The following is a 22845-nucleotide window of genomic DNA, read 5'->3' as shown; positions in this document are numbered from 1 at the left end:
CCAGAGGCCAGCATGAGCCCGGAACAGCACTTCACTTGTACCCCTAATTCACGCTCTAACCGGACTTGTGCATGATTTTGTGTTTAATGTGGGGATACAAGAACGGGACTATTATTTCAGGACCAGCTTGGGGGATGTATTACTTACCATCATTATTATTTCCTGTTTCTTACGCCGTCAGGCACTGGACAAAAACAACTAATAAAAACCTTTTCACCTGGATTACAATTGTCTGTCTGTTCTTTAATCACCTGCACCTGTACACTTTTAACCACTTCCGTCAATACATTTCAATTTAAGGAAGGCTTTATTTGCAGGAAGTGCTCTGTCACGCATTCTTTAATGAAGAAGTTTGCTGAACTTGAAAAACAAACTGGAATACTTAGAAGCATAAACGAAAATGAGCAGTTCATTGAAAAATGTTTTAACAAAATTAATAACAGTTGGTTAGTTTTGGATGCTGAAGGTGAGACTGAAAACGACTCTTATTTTAACTTTATAAATGCGCCTGGTCCATGTGACGTTACAGTGCCGCAGCATGACAGTGTAGAGGGACCTGGAGGTGGTAAATAAGGATGAAAGGCAGGAAGTGAGTGGGGACTGGGTAACTGTTAGTCCTTATCAGTAGATGAGCTGGTTAATACCTACACCACCTTGACTGGTATCTTAGAAACAGTAGCGCCAATCAAAACTCAGAGAGTGTCTGTTAAAAAAAGCTCACCGTGGTTCAGTGATACAACTCGGAAGATGAAATGTGAAGGTCGTAAACTAGAACGGAGATGGCGAGACTCTAAACTGCACGTTCATTACATAAGAACATAAGAAAGTTTACAAATGAGAGGAGGCCATTCAGCCCATCTTGCTCGTTCGGTTGTTAGTAGCTTATTGATCCCAGAATCTCATCGAGCAGCTTCTTGAAGGATCCCAGGGTGTCAGCTTCAACAACATTACTGGGGAGTTGGTTCCAGACCCTCACAATTCTCTGTGTAAAAAAGTGCCTCCTATTTCCTATTCTGAATGCCCCTTTATCTAATCTCCATTTGTGACCCCTGGTCCTTGATTCTTTTTTCAGGTCAAAAAAGTCCCCATGGTCGACATTGTCTATACCTTTTAGGATTTTGAATGCTTGAATCAGATCACTGCGTAGCCTTCTTTGTTCAAGACTGAATAGATTCAATTCTTTTAGCCTACGACATGCCTTTCTTTCTACAGCAGCAATATCCTTTTTGTAACGAGGTGACCAGAACGGAACACAATATTATAGGTGAGGTATTACTAATGCATTGTAAAGTTTTAACATTACTTTCCTTGATTTAAATTCACCACTTTTCACAATATGTCCGAGTATCTTGTTGGCCTTTTTTATAGCTTCCCCACATTGTCTAGATGAAGACATTTCTGAGTCAACATAAACTCCTAGGTCTTTTTCATAGATTCCTTCTTCAATTTCAGTATCTCCCATATGATATTTATAATGCACATGTTTATTGCCTGTGTGCAGTACCTTACACTTTTCTCTATTCAATGTCATTTGCCATGTGTCTGCCCAGTTCTGAATGCTGTCTAGATCATTTTGAATGACCTTTGCTGCAGCAACAATGTTTGCCACTCCTCCTATTTTTGTGTTGTCTGCAAATTTAACAAGTTTGCTTCCTATACCAGAATCTAAATCATTAATGTAGATTAGGAATAGCAGAGGACCTAATACTGATCCCTGTGGTACACTGCTGGTTACCTACTGGTTATAGGAAGGCTCTGGCATTGGCTAGATCATCATATTATTCCAGCGGTGGCCAATACGTGGATCGTGATCCACGGGTGCATCGCAAAAGATTTTCGGGGGATCTCGGGACAAATCAGAACAAGCACTAGCATATAAGCATACAACAGTTTTTGTTTTGGCTGATGGGCAGAGCCTTCTATGTCGTCCAGTAGCACAGATGAAAATATCCCAACAGTTTCTGCATGTGAGACTAACAAAATGCTTGTGCGAACGTACATTTTAATTTAGGCGCACGTATGCGACTAGACATTCGTAAAGGTTGACTATAAACAATAAACGTGATTTATTTTTTCAGCTGAAAAGTATAAAACAAAAGAAAGCCTCACAGTCAGAGCTAAACTCATAATGTACTGTACTCTGGGAATGTAGTTTATTGGTGTCCACTGCCCACTGTTAATCACACATTAAAAACTACAAATCCCATACGCCGCCAACTTCACTGATTTATCAGTGCGATGGCTACTCGTTTTCAGACAGTTTGTCAAACCAAGATGAGGAAAATAACAAATTCATATATGTCGGCATCTTAACAAGAAATGAGCAATGCAGGTACGTCACAAGATGAAAGCGAACAGGGAACTTCGAGTTAGTTACAGTATGTTTACAGTTGTAAAATTTCAAAGTTCAACCAACAGTAACTAAAAGATTTCCCCTGGCTTAAGTCTGACAATGTTAAAAAAAATCCATGTTTTGCATGTTTTATCAGGATGCAGGGGAACTGATGGCAGGCAAGACTGCATTGTTAACAGGGAGCCAGAAGTTCAAACATGAAAATACAGTGCCGTGAAAAAGTATTTGCCCCCTGTCTGATTTTCTGCATTTTTGCATATTTTTTACACTGAATGTTATCAGATCTTCAACCAAGACCTAATATTAGATAAAAGGGACCCTGAGTGAACAAATAACACAACAATTTGACACATATTTCATTTATTTATTAAAGAAAGCTATGCAACACCCAATGCCCCCGTGTGAAAAAGTAATCGCCCCCTTAGACTCAATAACTGGTTACGCCACCTTTAGCAGCAATACCTGCAACCAAAAGCTTCCTGTAGTTATTGATTAGTCTCTCACAGTGCCGTGGAGGAATTTTGGCCCACTCCTCCATGCAGAACTGCTTCAACTCAGTGACATTTGTGGGCTTTCAAGCATGAACAGTTATTGAGGACTTTAGGCTTTACCACATCTACCTTAAGTGCTGAGGGAACTATACCGGAGGAAAGTGAACCATTTATAATTTTTAAAATGTGGGTATTAATAACACCAAGAACATCTTTTAATAGTTTTGTAGGAATAGGATCAAGAGAGCATGTAGTAGCTCTCATATGTTGAACTAGCTCTGTCAGTTCCTGTAAGGTAATCAAAGAAACAGCCCCCATAGCAGCCTTAATATGTCTAATTGGTAAAATTGTATTGGAGTCCTCCTTAACAGAAGGTGTCTGTGGAATCTCATTTCTGATGTCTAGTATTTTATTTTTAAAGAAATGTAAGAAGTCATTGCAGCTGTGAGAGGAGCCAATGTCAAGTGGAAGGATTAATTAATTTATCTAGGGTAGCATTTTTATTTGTTTCAATTGAATAAAAATAATACAATGGTGGCCAATACTATACTTTTAATACAGTGGTGGCCAATACTTATCTTTCTGATAGGTTTCAGTTTGTCTCTACTGGGGAGGTAAAATCGGCATGATAGGAAGTTGTCTGTGGTGTTCCACGGGGCTCCATTCTAGGTCCCTTGCTGTTTTCATTATATATGCTACCGTTGGGTGACATCATCCACAGACACGGAGTGAACTTCATTGCAGGGGGCAGCTTTTATGTCACAGTGCACTCAGCAAGTTTGCAAACTCTTGAAAATACAGTAATTTGAACATCAGTTTACCATCCACAGTACTTCTCTGTTTGCCATACGACAGGTACCACAATCCTCTACAGGCGTTTCCCCATTTGAGTTATTTTATGGGCGACAGCCCTGGGGTATTCTCGATTTGGTTAAAGAAGGGTGGGAAGCAAATCAAACCAAAGCACAAAATACAGTTAAATATGTTATAAACTTGCGTGACCATCTGGAATTGGCCAATTTGCTTAGGAAAATGTAAAAGCAGTGCAACATGTTCAAGAGCAGCGTTACAATCAAAATGCTCGCATTCAAACATTTCAGCCAGGGGACAGAGTGCTAGCATTATTTCCCTCTTCAGAAAGTAAACTGTTTGCGAAATGGCAGGGGCTCTTGAAGTAGTTCGCAAAATTGGCCAAGTAAATTATGAGACTAGACAGCTGAATAGATGGCGTGAAAAAACAAATTTATGATGTTCATTTGCTCAAACCGTGAAGAGAGCGAGAAGCTGTGTTTATTTCCCCTCTCCCAGGGGACATTCCGATGGGGGATAACTTAAAGCCTGGTCAGAAAAAATAATTAAAAAAAAAAAAAGGTGAAATCAATTTGTTGATGTTTTTCCAATAATCTAGGTACACCAATCTGATAGAGCACGCCATAATCACGGATGCAGGTGTGCGAATGAGACAACGACCGTACCGACTCTACCCGAAAGTCAGAGGAAAGTGGTCCGGAGAGAAGTAGGGGCTATGCTGGGGCTATGCTAGAGCTTGGGGTAACTGAGCCGTCGCAGAGCAATGGTGCAGTATCTGTGGCCTGGACTGGTAAAAAGAGGAAACCTTGTGACCAAGGATTCTGAAATAAGGATTTGCTGTACAGTGGGATCCAGATAGAAGTCTGTGTGGCTCAGGACCGTTCTCTTCAACACAACGCTGTTAACCCCTCGTGTGCTGTGTCTCTCTCCCACTGGAACTAGTATTGTTCACTGTAAACATTGTAAATATCACAACAACTTATATAAAGTACCAAACGTTTGTTTCTCCAAGAACCTGGACTTGCTGTGTTGTATTGTTTTATTACTTGGTTTGTCACTGCCACGTACAACTGGTATTGTGGGAGAAGTGTTTAATCTCAACCCTCCTCTTTACTCCTGTGAATAAACACAGGGCTACTGCTGTTGTTGCAAGTTTTGAAGGTGTCCAGACTAAAAAAAACAGTGTACATATTAACCCTTTACTTGGGTGTGTTTCCATACCTGTTTAATGCCTATTTTGTTAATGCCAAATATATTGGGCACTGGGCAGCAAAGGATTAAGACAAATATATGAACAGTAACAAAAACATACAAAAAAAAGAACTCTTGCAGGGGGCTCACAACACACAGGGCTGACCTTAACACGCCATTAGTTAATTGCTGAAACCCACAGGTCTTAAGCGATTTATAATCTGATTTATACAGCTAATATCAGTTTCCAAAGTGCAGAGAATTCCTGGACACAAAACCATGACACACCTTTGCTGGTTACCTGATTATCCTTAGGGATGCTAATTAAGTCACTGTTTTGTTGTAATAGTTCAATCTGTAGTCTGGATTTTTTATGTGCTCAAAGGATGCAGACATATAGCTTTTCAATTACATGTGATATGTTTTAAAGAGTGAAGCTTGTGCAATTGCAATAAAAAAAGACATAAAAAAAGAAATATGCTTGAAGGACTAAACTGAGATTTTTCAAAAAAGCAATTATTTTTTCCTGTCTATTAAAACAATGGATATTAAGGCTTGGAATCAGACCTGTTTGTTTATCATGAACCTGGGAGTGATTTTTCTGGCACTACTTTTTATGCCCTTACTGAAATGCATCATTAATTGTAAGTGAACCACCTAACGATGCTCTGTTAAGGTAAGGTCATCAGCAGGCTCACTTTACAACTCATCTCTTTGACTCAACAGAAGAGACAAGACTGGAGGATAAGCACTTGAGTTCTTAACCACTAGACAGTACAATACTGGGAAAGGCCTTGTCCACCAAAATAAATCAGGGAAAGTGCTTGTGAGGTCCAATAACTCTTCTAGTTTAAGAATGGTCTAGAGCACATTGCCAAACCCTAAAATAATCTACTACAGTCACACTATTTGCTAACAACTTGAACACATGTTAAGAAGTAATTTAATTGTCAACCAAAATTTAAGAAAGCAGATACCAGTACAGTAGGTTCATTCACTATTTGTCGGTTACATTGTACTGCTCTTTCAAAACATGCATCTATCTAACATGCATTTACAGCAGCCTAGCAATGGTATGACAGAGAGAGGGACCTTGAACTTTATATATATTCTGCAAGTATGCAAACCTTCAGGAGATGAGTGCATTGTACTGTACCTCCGCCCCAAACCAGAGCTGCCCTGCCAGGTTGTCGTGTCTTATTTCTTCAGGGAACTTCACGCAAAAGTCCCGATTCGCCCGGTCACTGGAAATACATTCATCCATGATTTGGTTTATGATGCTTAACACGTTGTCCTGAAACGAAATTAAGAAGAAAATAATAATAATGGTGAAACACTGTCCTGAAGAACTTCTCTGTGGTACACACATGCAAAAGATCCAGCTACTGCTCAACGGTAAACTTGACATGAGAATAAACAACAACAAAAAGCATTAAGTCTGAAATTCAGTCTCAAACAAAAACACTCGTGTGTGGTACTTCCAGTTCCATGACTCACAGAGTCCAATTAGCACTAATCCTGGTCTACCTAATGTAAGGTAGTCCAAGACGTGCTAATCAGGCAGGCTCTGAGAAATCAGCTCCAAATGTTTCAAGTCAAGTACAGGTTTGACTGGCGAGTCACAAGTGATATCATAGGAGGCTGTGTGGTCTGGTGGTTAAAGAAAAGAGCTTGTAACCAGGAGGTCCCTGGTTCAAATCCCACCTCATCCACTGACTCATTGTGTGACCCTGAGCAAGTCACTTAACCTCCTTGTGCTCCGTCTTTCGGGTGAGACGTAGTTGTAAGTGACTCTGCAGCTGATGCATAGTTCACACACCCTAGTCTCTGTAAGTCGCCTTGGATAAAGGCGTCTGCTAAATAAACTAATAATAATAATATCGTCAGCAGGGCTCCCAAGGAAGGTGCAATGTATTGTAGCTACATAAGGAGTCAATAGTAGCTCTAATGTATGTACTTAGCCTTTCACCTCTCGTTCAAATAGGTTAATAATATCTTATCATGTTAGTTGGCTAGTGATACACCCTTTAAATAATTGTATTCCTCTTGCCTTTGCACTTGCATCAGAAATTGTTGGTGGTGGCATTGCAGCGGTCACTCTTCCCATTGGAGTAAACTGCAGGAGAGGCATTAAACCAAGGCCCTGTCTATTTTGTTGACAGAAAAATACCTCAGGGCCACTGTGCGAGAAAGGTAAGCGTTTCAATTGCCAGTGTCCTGGCTAAAGTCAAACAAAGGTTTAAAAAAACAAAAAAATCAAAAACAAACAAAACATAAATGCTGATTAACTTGCTGTGGTTATTTTGTTTCCAAAACAGTCCACTCCTTCCAACCCCTGGGGAGAAGGACTGGAAGACAACTTTGGAAACAAGATCTTACCGCTCAGTATATAACAAAAACAGAATTGGTCTCCAGTGCCGGTATCACAACAAAAAACGAAGAACTAAATCAAGGTCTTGTAGGCCACCGGCACGCACGTATTGCAATAATTACTAACAAAAGGGTTTTACAGCTCTCCATGTTATAATCTCATGAAATGAAACATTGTGCTCACAAGAGGTAGCACGCCAGGGGTCAAGCTGCTTATCCACGGCCTGTTTTTATTACTGCTCCCAACTCCTTTTCCACTTGGACCCTCGTTCCTGACCTTTCTTTTTTTGGCACAGGAGTTAATCCACTGCATTTTAATGCAGAGTTGCTTATATAAAAGCGAGGTAGGGTCAACACAGTTCCTGAAGTGCGAGACAACCTCTCTCAGCTGCCCACAGTCCTATTGTAAAGAACTCGAGTGACTTATTGTGTGAAACAGATTTCCTTTACAACTGACTCCTTCTTAACATCAGAAGGAAAGCAAAGAACGCTACTATTGCAATGTATCACTGAGTCGATACAGTAGCTGTCCCCCTAATCAAATAGGCACAATATTTTAATAAGTAAGGAAAGATTGCCAATATTTTTTGCTTCATTTTACTGCTGTTTGTTTGTGCAATGGTGACTGCCAAGGCTGGTTCAACATTTGATATAATTTAAATCATTTTGCATTGCATGTTAGTGGATAATATTTGGGAAGCCACTGAACTTGTGGGATGGTTTGCTTATTCAGCTCCTTTGCCAATTTTCGAAGTGTGAATCAAATGTTTTCATTGGCTCAGAGGGACAAACGAGCAATGGACTCATTCCAAAACGACTTGGTACAGAAGCTGCAAATGCGATTTCATTTTTTGGAACCAATGGAATAAAACATATAATACAAAAAATGAAATAAAAAACAGCTCCCATCCTGTCAAAAGAAATATTGTCCCCAACAGTAATCTGAAGGTTCCTTCAGCATCTGTTTAATTGGGTGAAAAGCTGTGCAGATTTATGAGAACTTCCCAAGGACTGTGAGGAACAGAGGCTATAGATATAAATTAGATATAAATTATACTGTTCAAAATAACTGCGACAAGGCTGGCAAGAAATATGACTAATTATAATGTCAGTTGTGCACAGGACTAGCAGGCAAGAAGAGGCAGCCTTTCACAGTGTGAATGGCACAGGAATATTGGGGGGGGGGGGCACTGTGCAGTGTTTACAACCAACTACATTTCTGCCCACATTTCTCTTCAAGAGAATATCTCTTAGTAGCATCATAGTGTACAAAGAGCCTGCCACCTCCAGCAACAATGCTTCTTCCTTTCTGTTCCCACAATAGCCACTCATTTCAATCAGGGCACCAACATTGCAGTGTCTCAGGATGTGGGAATACAAATACCAAAACAATCTGGATTATGTTAAAAATATATATGTTGCTGAGATGCGGTCAGCATGGAATACAGCAAAACTAAGTTTCTTGTACACTAAAAGAGAAACTGAAAAAGACTTTGAATTGAATAGTTAATTTCTTTAGAATGTGTATCAAAACTGGACAGATGTTGGATATCTGAATTGATTTAATTGTACTTTCATATCTGCTCTTACCTGTATGATATTCTGTAATGTGATATTTTATAATGTGATAACCTGTAATGTGATATTTTATGATGTGATACTTTGTACTGTGATAACTTGTAACAATTGTAAGTCACCCTGGATAAGGGTGTCTGCTAAGAAATAAATACTACTACTACTACTACTACTACTACTAATAATAATAATAATAATAATAATAATAATAAGTCTCAGCCAATCAAAATGGGAGATTTCAAAACATTATTTTAAGGGTTGTCTCTTTGCCTTGCAGTCCTGTTGCCAACACAAAAAGACACTCTTACCATAAGAGACAGGATCAACTGTACATAAGAGCTCATATAATATCCCCTTCCGTTACGATTTTTTACTGTCATTTTTTAAAATTTTAAAGCAGTTTATGTGAACTCTATGGCATTCGAGAGTTGCCCTGCAAGCACTTTTAAATGAATACATATATGCAGTACAAAACAGATACATAGACAGGAAACTTAACATGGTACAACCGTGCACACCGTGACTGAAGGGGATATACAGAACAAATTAAAATGCAGCACAGAGGCCGATTTAAATATGCTGAATGATGCGATTTGAGCTCACGTTAGTATCAGTTTCCATGCCTCGAGTGCCTTATTCCTCGCTCTCTTCCGATTTCCCAAAACATTCATTAATAGTTATAAAACAATGGCAAGGAGGATGGGAGTTCAGTCTGCTTGCTCTGCATGTCATCTTTGAAACCTGAAAGTAGATGCTGAAGACACCGAATCAGTGTAAATGAAAATGAACGCCGCATTCATCACACTCAATGCCGTGACAGTGAGAATGGAGAGGGCGGGGGTTGTAACACACAAACTGCCCTGTCTGAGAAGGGATTTATGGCAATGTAATTGATGACGACAGCAATATTGGACTCCTTTTTGCATATGGTACTGTAGTTAATTATTCTAGCTAATTACGTTCTTTTTTCTTTTTTTATTGCTCATGATGAGGTGTTATTCCCTTGTTCATTCACAATTAGCATGGAAAGCCTTTCACATGTGCCAGATGCAAAAATATTTTGTTGGCCCAAGAATTATGCGACTAATTAATTGCTACATTAAACTACACAATCCCGGTCTCTGAAGATGTTAGGTAAAGCTTCCACAATGACCGCACACGAGGCAAAGCACCACATTCATTTTACATACATTTGGCAGGAAAAAGCTGATTTTAGCCATATGTTACTTTGGACCTTGGACACTGCAGAGAAGACAGCTCTCCTGTACATGTTCCTCTTTAATATTATATGTGTTCTCTTTCATTCTTTATTTGTGTTTCTGCTTACATCATTATTACCACGTTTACCGACTATTTCAACATTTCCTTTTTGTCTGTTCTTCCGTTTGTCTGTCTGAACCCGATCACTTCCTTGATTCTGCATCAATCTCCAGCAGACTTTTATCATGCACTCCACGCCTCTTATAGATGTTTCAGATCTCTGCATCTGTGTGCACTGGGTTTAACCTGCATCTCTCAATTAAGTTGCTTTATGACCTCTGGGGATGTGCACTTGCAATTCCTGTTTCTCTGTTAATCAGAGGGGATTAATTATAGTTGCACACCCCTAATGGTCATTACACTCCATGCCGCAAAAGTGGCGTCTCATCAGCCTAGTATGCATCTTAATTAGTTTTAAATCCCACTGCAGTATCTGTGGGTGTTACAATGCAACCAATATGGTTTAAAATCCCTTACATTGTCTATCTCTATTGTGTGAATTTTATTTTTCTTATTCTTGTTTGTTTGCAAGCATAATAATAAAAAAAAGTGGTTTTCAAAGTAAGACATTAAAAAAAAACCTGTTGATTCTTTAGCTATTGTTTATTTAAACTGGATATTGGAAACTAAACAAGTTCTATATTAAACGCCAGTCTTTCTTGCTACACTATTATTGTAGACTCTTGATTAATTATTGTTCTGGGAATATCCCTTCTCGATGATGTAGTGCTTTGAGGATGTTCCAAGTGATTGCAGAGGTGAAATGGGCAAGGGCATAGTATATGACATGCAAGTGGAAGAAATTTGTCAAAGCCTACTTGGGACGGGGAGCCTCCTCTAAAAGCTCTTGTAGCACTTTTTATAAATTTACATGTATTACTATAAATGGTCATTTGAAGTTTGAGAATGGGAATATGTCTTGTCACCCCATTACTCCATAGTTGATGAAAATGTACATGCAACATGAAGTGAAATAAAAGTAGACTAACTGGGTTTAAATGTTTTCTTGCTCCATGGTCTTGGAATAAACTTTAGAAAGAACTGAAACGTACTGTTTTGATACCTTTAAAAGGGTTAAATAAAATAGTGTTCATGTGCTCTGTATTGTCATGACAGCTGTCACAGACAGCAACAGGGTGAAAGAAATGTAAATAAATACAGAGCAGTGCCATTCAGGCCAACCTTCTGACTCTCCTTTCAAATGCCTCATTTCTGAGATTTCTTCTCTACTGAGGAAGGCAGTTTGCCGAAACGCATCTGCAGCTCCTTTCCGAATCGGGGTGGATATAAAAGATTTTTTTAACCAAAAATGAAATAATAAAGGAATATTAATTGTACTTTTAAGTGTTTCGGATTGTTGGAGAGTGCGGGTCGTTCTTTATCAATCAATGTTAATGTTCCACATAAATCATTTTGATTCAGGTTGCCATTCCAATTGAACCCAAGCTCAATGGGAATGGATCAATGTCATGTATCAAAGAAGGTGTTGCTATTCTACGATATATACAGGTATTTCAAAAGACAAGTATTGATACTAAAACAGATCAAGGAATAATTGGCCATTACAGAACAGTGGATTGACTCTCCTTGACAGATACCCATCTAATCATTAGCATATCCCAAATGTATTTTTCAATTGTAAATGTGCGCAGTTCCACATGAACGTGTCAAGGTATCGTAATCAAAATCTATACAGTGGGATATGCAGTGTTTGTCTGCCAGTCCATCCGACTCTCCGTCTAAATTACATATATCTAGCGAACTGCTTATGTAGTTATGATGAAAAATACATTCTTTAGCAAAAGTTAAGAGAATCAGAATCTGGAAGTATCTGTACTGCAGACACCTTGTCTGTCGGTCCCTCCAACAGGAGCTCACATAAAAACAGCAACGCTTCAAAGCAGCCACACTCAGGTCAATAGTTAGGTATTACTGCTCAACTAATACTAAATTTCAAGCAATCCGATTCTTGGAATAACTACTTCATAGGTAGATTGAATTTTACAAAGTAACATAACTTAAAACTTCGCAGGCACATACATACTAGTGAAGCTGTGAAGCTTTAGTCACGTCTTCTAATATGTCAAATGGAAAGTATCCAAGAAGCTGAGAAGGATGTTATATATATATATATATATATTTTCATTTTCAAATGATCAAGCTTAAAACTCTAAACTATTTAAAAGCCCTTCAGATCAAGAGCACGAGGATTAGGAGGACACCATACCTCTTCTTTCTTGAGCAGCTTTATTTCGGAGGTCAAACGAGAGATTTGTTTTTATGCAAATGTAGAATCAATTGCCAGCTGTGTGTTATCCCAGCTGTTTGAGAGAAAGAGGCACAATGACGGTCATTGCTTGGGCAGAACTACCTGACTCAAAAGTTATACTTTTTGCCTTTTCCCAATCAGTTGTGCAATCTGTCTCCCATTAACTTCCCACGTTCATGGGCCCTGCAGGCTTCCCTGCAGAGGAGTACTATAGTTATTCCAGAATAACTGTGTGGTCCAGTGGTTAAAGAAAAGCTGTGTGGTCCAGTGGTTAAAGAAAAGGGCTTGTAACCAGGAGGTCCCCGGTTCAAATCCCACCTCAGCCACTGACTCATTGTGTGACCCTGAGCAAGTCACTTAACCTCCTTGTGCTCTGTCTTTCGGGTGAGATGTAATTGTAAGTGACTCTGCAGCTGATGCATAGTTCACACACCTTAGTCTCTGTAAGTCGCCTTGGATAAAGGTGTCTGCTAAATAAACAAATAATAATAATAACCCACAAGCTCCCGAAGGGGTCATGTTGGTTGCAAATCTCATAAGCATTGAGATACAATACAATGCGGTTTTACTTGAAACATACCAATCCAATATGCAAAGTCAAATAATTCTTCTGCCTGAAACACCAGTTCTAGAACTCAATGGGCTAAATCTTTTACCTGATGTGTGTGCAGCATAATTAAATTGAAAGTAGTGTGAATAAGCAGGGCCATTCAAACTAATCTGTAACTTCTTGGCCAGCAACTATTTCCCCAGGCCACAGTGGAGACGCCTGTTGTGAATCCATGAGTGTTGTGAATTGCTGTACTAACAAACTGCACTGCATTTGTCGAGGAGGAGATTAGCTGTGAGAGTGTACCTAAAGCACCACTGGGGAGCTCAAGTCTGGACATGCAAGATGTGTAGTGTGAGTGAGGGGATGATCCAATTCAGTTACTATTCACAGTGTTTGTGTGTGATTATTTTTAGTGATCAGAAACACAGGAGGTGGCTCCGACAGACTCTGGAACTTCAGTAGTACCATTTGCTAGATTATTGTAACACCAGCTACACTTGAAAGTGCATCCATGATAAACTGGTTAATTTTCCCATAAACACAGATCACAATGTTCTTTACATGAAGAGCTGTTTGAGACCCAGTGGCGGAGGAATAGTCGGTGCAGCCTTGGCAACTGCACAGAGGCCCACGCACTCAGAGAACCCTAGAGGGGTCAGAACGCTTGGAGAAAAACAGTGATAATATCCTTCACATTTATATTTGCAGATGTTACTTCATATTCATATCACTGTAGCTACCAGTGCCAGTAATTACATTTTTATTCTCCCTCGTTTTATCAGGTACTGCTATTCTCTTAATTATTTTTTTTTTTTAAATGGTTGACTTAAAATTAGCTTCCTAACTTTTTTTTGTCTGTCTTTGCATGGAGGCTGGTATGAGGCACGGTTTTATTTTTAGCTGGCGTCTCTTTTTCGCAACCACTCGTACTTTAGCCTAGTGGTCTCTCAACATTGCAAAACAATTTCCTACTGTCTTCATGGAAGGTTTTGGGGTACTGTTCAGCAGTCTTTTGCAGTTATATTCTGTGTAGTTTATATATCCTGTAGTTTAGGCAGAAGCTGTGAATGGGTGCTGCTGGGGCCCATCTTTCTCTTCCTCCACCACTGGTGAGAACATTAGGTGTTGCACGGAATGCTGGTTCTGAATTATTCCCAGTTCATTCCCAGATAGTCTGATTGCTAAGCACTCCTCCTACAGCCTTCATCAGCCAAGGTTAAAAGTATACTTGTGCATTCCCAGATATTTAAGAGAGTCTGATTGCTAAGCACTCCTCCTACAGCCTTCATCGGCCAAGGTTAAAAGTATACTTGTGCATTCAATTGAAGACATGACCTCAGATTTATTTTTATTTTTATCATGGGGTCTTAAGGTAAACAGCCTTAGAAATTCTGGCATGTGACTGGTTAAAACATCATCACATGACCCCATGACACTGTTTACAGTCAATAGTTTTTTTTATACTCCCTCAAATTACGTCATCACGGTGAGTGTCCTTCCTCTCTTCACACAACAAAGCAAAATGGCGGACATCAGAAAATGAATTACAAAACATACTATAAAACATGTCGGTGATTTCTGACTTCCTAAAATTCAAACAAATCCAACTGGACAATGTAGACATTCACAAACTCAGCAGATTCCTCTGAGAATTCCCTGCCACAGTGAGAAAGTCAGATGGACAGTTATATGCCAAACAAACTTTTATAACTATACAATAGGGACGTCAAAAACATGACTGCCTTGACTGATTCATAAAACAGATATGGACTGCAGACCTCGGCTATATATAGAAGTTCCGACTTCTCAACGTTTCGGTATGTTTAGCATGCCTTTGTCAAGGGAAAAGTGTGTTTGAAAATAAGCATTGGAGGTATTTATAGGATTTTGATGCCAAGTAACCACACATTTATTTCTCTTTGAATGTAATGTCTTTGTGATGTCATTCATGTCTTTGTGATGTCATTCACTATAGCTAATGATGTAACAATCTAGTGTTCCTTTTTATTTAAACCTTCAGGCATCATGGTATCTCGTCTATTTATACAATTATTTTCTTTTATTCTTCTATACTGTACATTATCTAATTTTATTTTTCCTAAACCCACAAACTTTAGGTCATCCATGATGTGTCTGTTCCTTGTGAAGTGCTGAACTATTGGTTCATTTAATTTATTTCTTATATTTGGTTCTGTATTCTTTTATATAATGATGTACCTGTCTCTCCTACTTTTATCTTTACCAGTATATTTGCACACTTCACATGTGCTTTTACAGGCTTCAATGTCCTTTAATGTATCTATGATCCCTTTATGTTTACTGTGGACTAAAATGTAAGCCAAATTTGCATCTCTACTAAAAGCTACGAGTGGTGCTTTCGGAAATATTTTTTTCATTTTTTCTGAATTATGAAGTATACATAAATGCTTCCAAACTATTTTTGAAATGTTGGGTAATAATTTAGAATATGTCATTATTAATGGTACTCTCTTAACCCTCTCTTCCCTTTTCTTATAATCAAGTAGTTCATTCCTATTGAGTTGGTCAACTTTTCTCAATTCTCTGTCAATAATTTGTTCTTCATATCTTCTTAAGATTTATTTGTAATTCCTTTCTCTGTTTTTTGTAGTCAATTTTCATCAGAACAGATTCTTTTTATCCTGATACCCAGTCCTTTAGTAATTGCTCTTTTAGTATAGAGTAGGGCTTCTCAAACTCAGTCCTGGAGACCCCCTGAGGCTGCTGGTTTTCATTCCAACCCAGCTCTCAGTTACTTAACTAGACCCTTAATTGAACTGATCATTTGCTTAATTAGACCTTTTTACTTGTTTTCAGCTCTTGAACAGTTGCATATTTCAAGTTAGCTATAACACTTGATAAGTAACTTGAACTGCAGCTGAAAACAATCCACCACGGTGTCTAAGATATATGTATTAGCGGTGTCAAATAATTTTCCTTTAAGGTTTCACTGAACCGACACTTTTCAATTGAAAGCCGGTTAAACTTTTAAATCACATAATTAGGTTGTGCTGTGTGTATAACCTCCAAGTGCTGTGTGTATAACCTCCAAAGTGCTTTCAATTAAAAACAAATTGTCGCCTTTTAATCTGTAAACAGGTGAGTTTCACATGGTTGATGCAGATCCACATTATAAAAACACAAAAGCATAACAATAGTGTGTAACGTCTTCATGTAGGGTTTTAAAAACATGGAGACGCTCTTAAATGATGTCATGAGGTTCTGCAGAGTGCTTTCATCATCATGTATGTTTTCCCTCATCTCAATTTAAAACTTTTAAACCTCAACATCAATAGATTGAAGAATTGTAAGTAGAGGGAATTTTTTAAAACCCTACGTGTTATGCTTATGTGTTTATATTGTGGATCGGCATCAGCCACGTGAAACTCACCTGTTTACAGATTAAAAGGAGACAATTAGATTTTAATTGAAAGCACTTTGGAGATTATACACACAGCATAACCTAATTGTGTGATTTAAAAGTTTAAATCGGCTTTCAGTGAGACCTTAAAGGAAAATTATTCGGAACCGTTGTATTCATCCTCTCTCTCTCTCTCTCTCCCCCACATTTACACATACATACATACATATACATATACATATATACATATATACATAGATACATATATATATATATATATATATATATATATATATATATACAGTGCCTTGCAAAAGTATTCAGACCCCTGACCAATTCTCTCATATTACTGAATTATAAATGGTACATTGAAATTTCGTTCTGTTTGATATTTTATTTTAAAACACTGAAACTCAAAATCAATTATTGTAAGGTGACATTGGTTTTATGCTGGGAAATATCTTTAAGAAAAATAAAAAACTGAAATATCTTGCTTGCTTAAGTATTCAACCCCCACACATTAATATTTGGTAGAGCCACCTTTCGCTGCAATAACAGCTTTAAGTCTTTTGGGGTAAGTATGTACCAGCTTTGCACACAGTGTCAGAGTTATTTTGACCCATTCTTCTTGGCAGATTTGCTCCAGGTTGTTCAGGTTGGTTGGACGACGCTTGTGGACCGCAATTTTCAAATAGTGCCACAGATTCTCAATGTACCATTTGTAATTCAGTAATATGAGAGAATTGGTCAGGGGTCTGAATACTTTTGCAAGGCACTGTATATATATATATATATATATATATATATATATATATATATATATATATATATATATATATATATATAAAGAACATAAGGAAGTTTACAAATGAGAGGAGGCCATTCAGCCTACCTTGCTCGTTTGGTTGTTAGTAGCCTATTGTCCCCAGAATCTCATCAAGCAGCTTCTTGAAGGATCCCAGGGTGTCAGCTTCAACAACATTACAGGGGAGATGGTTCCACAGCATTAAACCTTTACAATTCAGGTGAGATTTGTAAACTAGACTTACTTCTTTCAGATTCCAAATCTTTTCTTAAAGACCAAATCTTTGTTTAAATGGGCTGGGTGTTGCAGTGGTTAAATGCAGGATCTTTTCACCTGTGGAGGCTTGTAAGTATGAGGCAAATTACAATTGGTGATCTCAGCTTAGTCCTCAGTGTACTTTTTACCAAAACAACATGCATTCTCTGCTTGACAGAGGCCTGGGAATTCATTTTCAGACCCAATCACTGGGTGTATGATATCACATTGCCTCTCATGTTTTAATAGCTCTACATAAAAAAACAAAACTCTTCTCTCTCAATTGTTGCATTCTCTCTCCCCCAATCTCTCCCCCAAGCCAGATAATAAAAGTGAACATTGTCCACCTTAGAACCTTCTGCTACAAAAAAAAAAAAGATTCAAAACCATGGTTGTATTACACCTTTAAAATGTTAATTAAGTCTTAAAAAGCTCCTCTTTATGGGAAGCACTTTTAAACAAGCAGACATGGACATCAATGATGTGCCCCGCTTCAGAAACAAACTGCTGTGCAAAATCGATGACTCACCCTGCTTGAGCCATGAGGAGCTAAAGGGGGGCCAGGCCTTGACCTTAAATGCCTCCCACTGATCGAGGCTGGGGCCTGTGGAGTTTTTCAAACCATGCTGGCTTTTAATTACTTCCTTTAACTCTGCAGCCCACAAATAATCCCATGCAACAATCTGAATCGGATTAACCTAAAATAGCATGGTCTCTCGCACTCTCATCATTCATTATTCAGAAAGCAGACACTTTAACCTGTTTGTGTTTCTTCGATTCACCATGGGTGACAATCTGTGTGTTTGGTTCTTTGGATACACAACAACAACAACACTACTGTGTTCCTTGCCCGTGTCCATCTCATACGTTGTGCCAGTAAACCACCAGGTAAAAGAAGAAGTAAAAATCTGGTTCATGTGGCGACAACTTGTAGTGAAGGATGTTTCTAAGCAGAGTAGGCTGTATCATAAGTTACCTGTGGAAATGTGGTCTTTTTTCCATTAAGATTTTATTTAATTTAATTTAGAAAAAAAATCTTTTGCAGTATTTGACCAAGAGGGTCAGTGGCACCTTTATGACATGCTAATATGAGAATCGTAATTACTTTTTAACCCTAGAGTAGTTTCCCCTCATTTATCCATTTGGAAGGGTGCCAGGGTTCAGTGTGACCCGAAGGCACTATTAACAAGGCAGTTTCTGTAAGTGGATGAGAGGAAGAACCATGGGTAATGACACACAGGCCATCCTCAGCCACTGAAAAAGAGCAATCTCTGCTTTAACTTAAATGTACGCCTTTGCATCCAGTATATGTGTATCTGTTAATAATCAAACTGAGGAGTCGCTGAAACTTTTAGGAATCGATTAAAAAAAAAAAAAGAGAGAATAAAAACTCCACATGGACAATACAGACTTCACCCTCCTTGTGGTAAACAGAAACAGAGGCAAAAGTGCAGCCTCAGCACTTGGAATAAGTAACCCGATAAGCTACCTGACGGCCACTTCTGAGAGCATGTAGACAGATCAGCTGTTTTCTACTAGGATGTTACGATTCCTTTAAGACTTGTGACACAGTGGTCCTTGATTTCCCAGTTACAGTTGATTTCCCAGGTACAATCTGCCCCTTTCAAGCCCTGACAAATCTTAGCTTCTCCCTAATTTACAACTAACTAACAACCAGTTACCAGCTCTAGTGTGCAGTCTGTCTTAAGGCCGCTACACACCAGACACTATGGGATTTGTTATTGGGCGATAAGATACTTTTGACACACTTCTTCAGACAACACCTGTAAAACTCAACTCTGCCCTTCTGGACAATATAGCACTCTGCCTTTAATGCACTTATCTGCTCCCTATTTTACTGTATTTAATCCTGCACTTAACTCAATCTGTAGTATTTTGTATTTCACTTGCACTCGTATCTAACCCTGATGTAACGATTAGCACTGTTACCTGCTCTTGAACTGCCCTGCTATCAAATCATACTGTGTTTTGTATTTACTCTTATTAGGACTGAAGTCATTGTATTTTGTATCTTGCTCTTAATTGTACTGTAATTCTTGATATGTATTTTTTGTATACAACTGCAAGGCACCTTGGGTAAGGGCATCTGTTAAGAATTAAATAATAATAATAATAATAATAATAATAATAATAATAACAATAATAATAATAATGTTGATGCTACATACAGAAGAACTAAACAGTGATATAAATAATAATAATAATATCCAGTTCCTTTGAAATTGACTCCCATATATTATCTTTCAAAACTGTATCTTTATAACTGCGATGATCTGTGTCACAAAGCCCTGGGTATTCTTCCCCACTGCAAATATTATTTTTTTCTTCCGTCATTTTGGATACTGCTTCACCCTGCTGGACCACATGCATTGAAGCTGTTCTCTGATTGGTAAATTCCTATTTATTTTGCGGCGCTCCCTCATCGCCTGTCGTGTTGCCTGTGGTTAAGATACTTCTCAAAAGTATAGGTTCTATTCATTTTGTCGCATCGTTGCACATTTTTGCTTGTCGCATCGTGTCGCGCCTCATGACTCATGATGCGCTTCATCTCCCATTTGCCCTTCCCATAACAAACATTGGCCACCCCACGTTTCCTCCAAGCGATCTCTCTTTGCGAATGTGCTTTGCAAGCACTCTTGTCTGTCAGCTGAGCTCAATGTATAGTGACAGCAAGTTTCTGCACAATCCACAGTGCAGCAAAAAGGGTTCCTCTCCTTGCTAACCAGGTGATTGGCTGTGGGAAAAAAACAAACAAAAACATCTAACAAAAACAGTGACAGCTGGATTTACACAAACACTGAGAACCCTGGAGCTGACATTACTGACCACTGCCTATGTGACTGACTGACAGGCTGCTGTAATGGTTACAGGAAAGAATAAGACTAAATTTAGTAGTACAGACATACATAATGTGTCACACAGTAACCCTGTGACAGAGATTGAATGATTCTTTGTGTTAGATCTCCCTCCCGACCTATGAGGGCGCTGTGTAAAAGGAACAGAGTAGCCTTAACTAAATGGCATGACAATTTATTCCTTAGGGTAGGTGGAAGTCAGTCATTTAGGAAGGGGGCGGAGCTACGGTACCCAAACTTAATGACTCTGATGGGAAACGGCGTGGCATCCGAGGATTGGAGGAACGGATGCACTCGTTAACCTAGGGGTCATGAGCGAGGGTATAAATAGAGGTCATACTGTAAGTGATCTGTTCCTTGGTAAATGGTTAGCGTTTCAAACCTACAATGAGTCTGTGTTGCAGTATCGTGAACCGTGAGTTTTGTCTTGTGTTTGTTAGTGTTTGTTAACTGTTGTCTGTTTTTTAATAGACTACCAATAACACGATCCGGATCTGTAGCAGAAGCCAGCATCAACCCGGATATCACTTTCACCCCTGCATTTCACAGAGAACTATAATACACCACTAGCACTTATTTCACTACCACTAGAAACTGTGTTTTGTGTTTAGTGTTGGTGTGTAAAACTGGACTTTTGGTTGCGGGTCAAACACAGGGATTTACAAATACCGAGTGATACAGGCCGCTGTAGGACTATCTGAGGCAGACCAGTCATAACGAGGCTGAAGATATCTTCAAGTTTGAGTAGAGAATGATTAACTCAAGTCTCGTAAACAGAGTGAAACAAAAATGTCTGAGCTGGGAGGGCATTAAAAGGAAAACAACCGGGGGGCTCCCGAGTGGCGCATCCAGTAAAGGCGCTCCGCGTGGAGTGCAGGATGCGCCCTATAGCCTGGAGATCGCAGGTTCGAATCCAGGCTATGTCATTGCTGACTGTGACCAGGAGTTCCCAGGGAGCGGCACACAATTGGCCGAGTGCCGCCTGGGTAGGGAGGGCTTAGGTTGGCAGGGCAATTCACAGTTCACCGCGCACCAGCGACCCCTGTGGCTGATAGGGTGCCTGCAGGTCTGCAGAGGAGCCATTCAGATCGGTGTTGTTCTCCGGCACTATAGGTCTGATGGCTTCGCTGTGGATCTGCAAGTGCGAAAAAAGACGGCTTGGCAGGGACACGTTTCGGAGGACACGTGTGTGTCAGCCTCCGTTTCCCAAGTTACCAATGGGGTTGCAGCGGTGAACTGGGATTAATAACAACACAATTGGTGATTGTAAATTGGGGAGAAAAATGGGGTAAAGTCATTGGCAACGACTACCTTTTTTTTTCTTTAAAAAAAAAAAAAAAAAAAAAAAAATGAAAACAACCTCTAGAGGAAAATCAAACCGTGTAAGTGATGTGAATGATGGCAGGGTGATGCACAAGGCAGAGCAAGAGCTCACACAAGCACTGAGAGATCAAAAGCTAAAGGAAGGGAAACTGAAGACATCAGCCAGGAGATGAAAGGGGAAAGGAGAAAGGAGAAAGGAGGAGGAAAGTAAGCAAGTAAGTAGGTTAACCGACCTTCTAGTCACAAAGAGAAATGTGTTTCTTTAGTTTTTTTTTTTTTTATCTGTTTGAAGGTTCCGAGCAAAGGAATAGCAACCCCCCAGCCTGATGAATGGGTATAATAATGAACTGCCAGAGACAGTTGTGCACATTTCATCAGGTCTTATTGCTTAAGATACATTTCAATTCCAGTTTGATTTTGTGATCTGAAGTACACCAGTGATATGGCATCATTTTAGTTTTCATTATAATCAAACACCTGCTGGCTATTAACATTGCAGATTTTTTAATAATTCGAAGGGATGTTGCCCAGAATCCTCAATGTCTGGATATAAAACAAACAAAAAATGTCTCTGCCTTCTGAAACTGAGTTAAAATGATCCCTGCCAACCAGCTGCTTTCTCTAATGACTGCCTTGCTTTGCAGCCAGTGTGACAAGCTTTAACCCCGAAGACACTGCTGAGGTGAATCACTTGAGATGTGGACCAGACTACCTAGAAGCATGCATTCGGAGAGCTTTCTTAACCCTAGTATGGTTCCAAATATCTTTTATTTTATTATTTATTAAAATGTATGTTTGCTCTATAATGTTATCCTTTTGGAGAACTGCACACAAGGGCTACATAGATGGAAGAGCAGGTAGGATTTATTATTGACTATACCCCTTTCACCAGACATGTAAATTATCCAGGCATTTGAAGAGCCTCCATTTATATTCCTTCACAGTAAAAACAAAGCACAAAGTCGTGATGGATACTGCTGTGAAGTCAGTTCCTGTGCAAATAAAACGCAGTTGCTGTTAGTTCTCGTTTCATACCTGGCAGGATCTGAACTGGTTGACGAGCAGTGTGCAGCGCTGTGGGTCCTTCCTGCCGTCCAAGCTGTCCAGCTCAGCTGCCACCTGGTTCAGCTCCTCATCCGCATAGAAGAACTGAGCGAGGAGCTGCGGGTCCGATCTCTGAGGAGACAAACACAGAGCCTTTATAACCCTGACTTACAAAAATAAGTGTATCAAACACACAGGACCTTTACAATCCTGACTTACAAAAAGAAGTGTATCACAAACACACAGACCCTTTACATCAACTGTATTACTACAAGCACTAAACACACAGAC

At 39.2% G+C, this 22845-nt stretch overlaps 1 protein-coding gene across 3 annotated transcripts in view; it reads right to left on the bottom strand.

Moving 5' to 3' along the window:
• The window catches only part of LOC117421247 (lateral signaling target protein 2 homolog), a 136889-nt gene that overhangs the window by 29312 nt on the left and 84732 nt on the right, over positions 1-22845 (bottom strand). For all 3 annotated transcript variants that reach the window (XR_009330672.1, XM_034035394.3, XM_034035393.3), the window contains exons 2-3: positions 22546-22686; positions 6002-6139 (exon numbers count right to left, since the gene is read on the bottom strand). Coding sequence is in view for 2 of the 3 variants with exons in the window: in XM_034035394.3 (XP_033891285.3) it covers positions 6002-6139; positions 22546-22686 (279 nt within the window). In the remaining variant the exon portion in view is untranslated. The remainder of the gene's footprint in view (positions 1-6001; positions 6140-22545; positions 22687-22845) is intronic.

This window comes from Acipenser ruthenus, chromosome 1 (genome assembly GCF_902713425.1).
Source record: "Acipenser ruthenus chromosome 1, fAciRut3.2 maternal haplotype, whole genome shotgun sequence".
Classification (NCBI taxonomy): Eukaryota; Metazoa; Chordata; class Actinopteri; order Acipenseriformes; family Acipenseridae; genus Acipenser; species Acipenser ruthenus.
The sequence above is the reverse complement of the archived record's forward strand: the minus strand, read 5'-3'. Positions and strand labels throughout refer to the sequence as shown.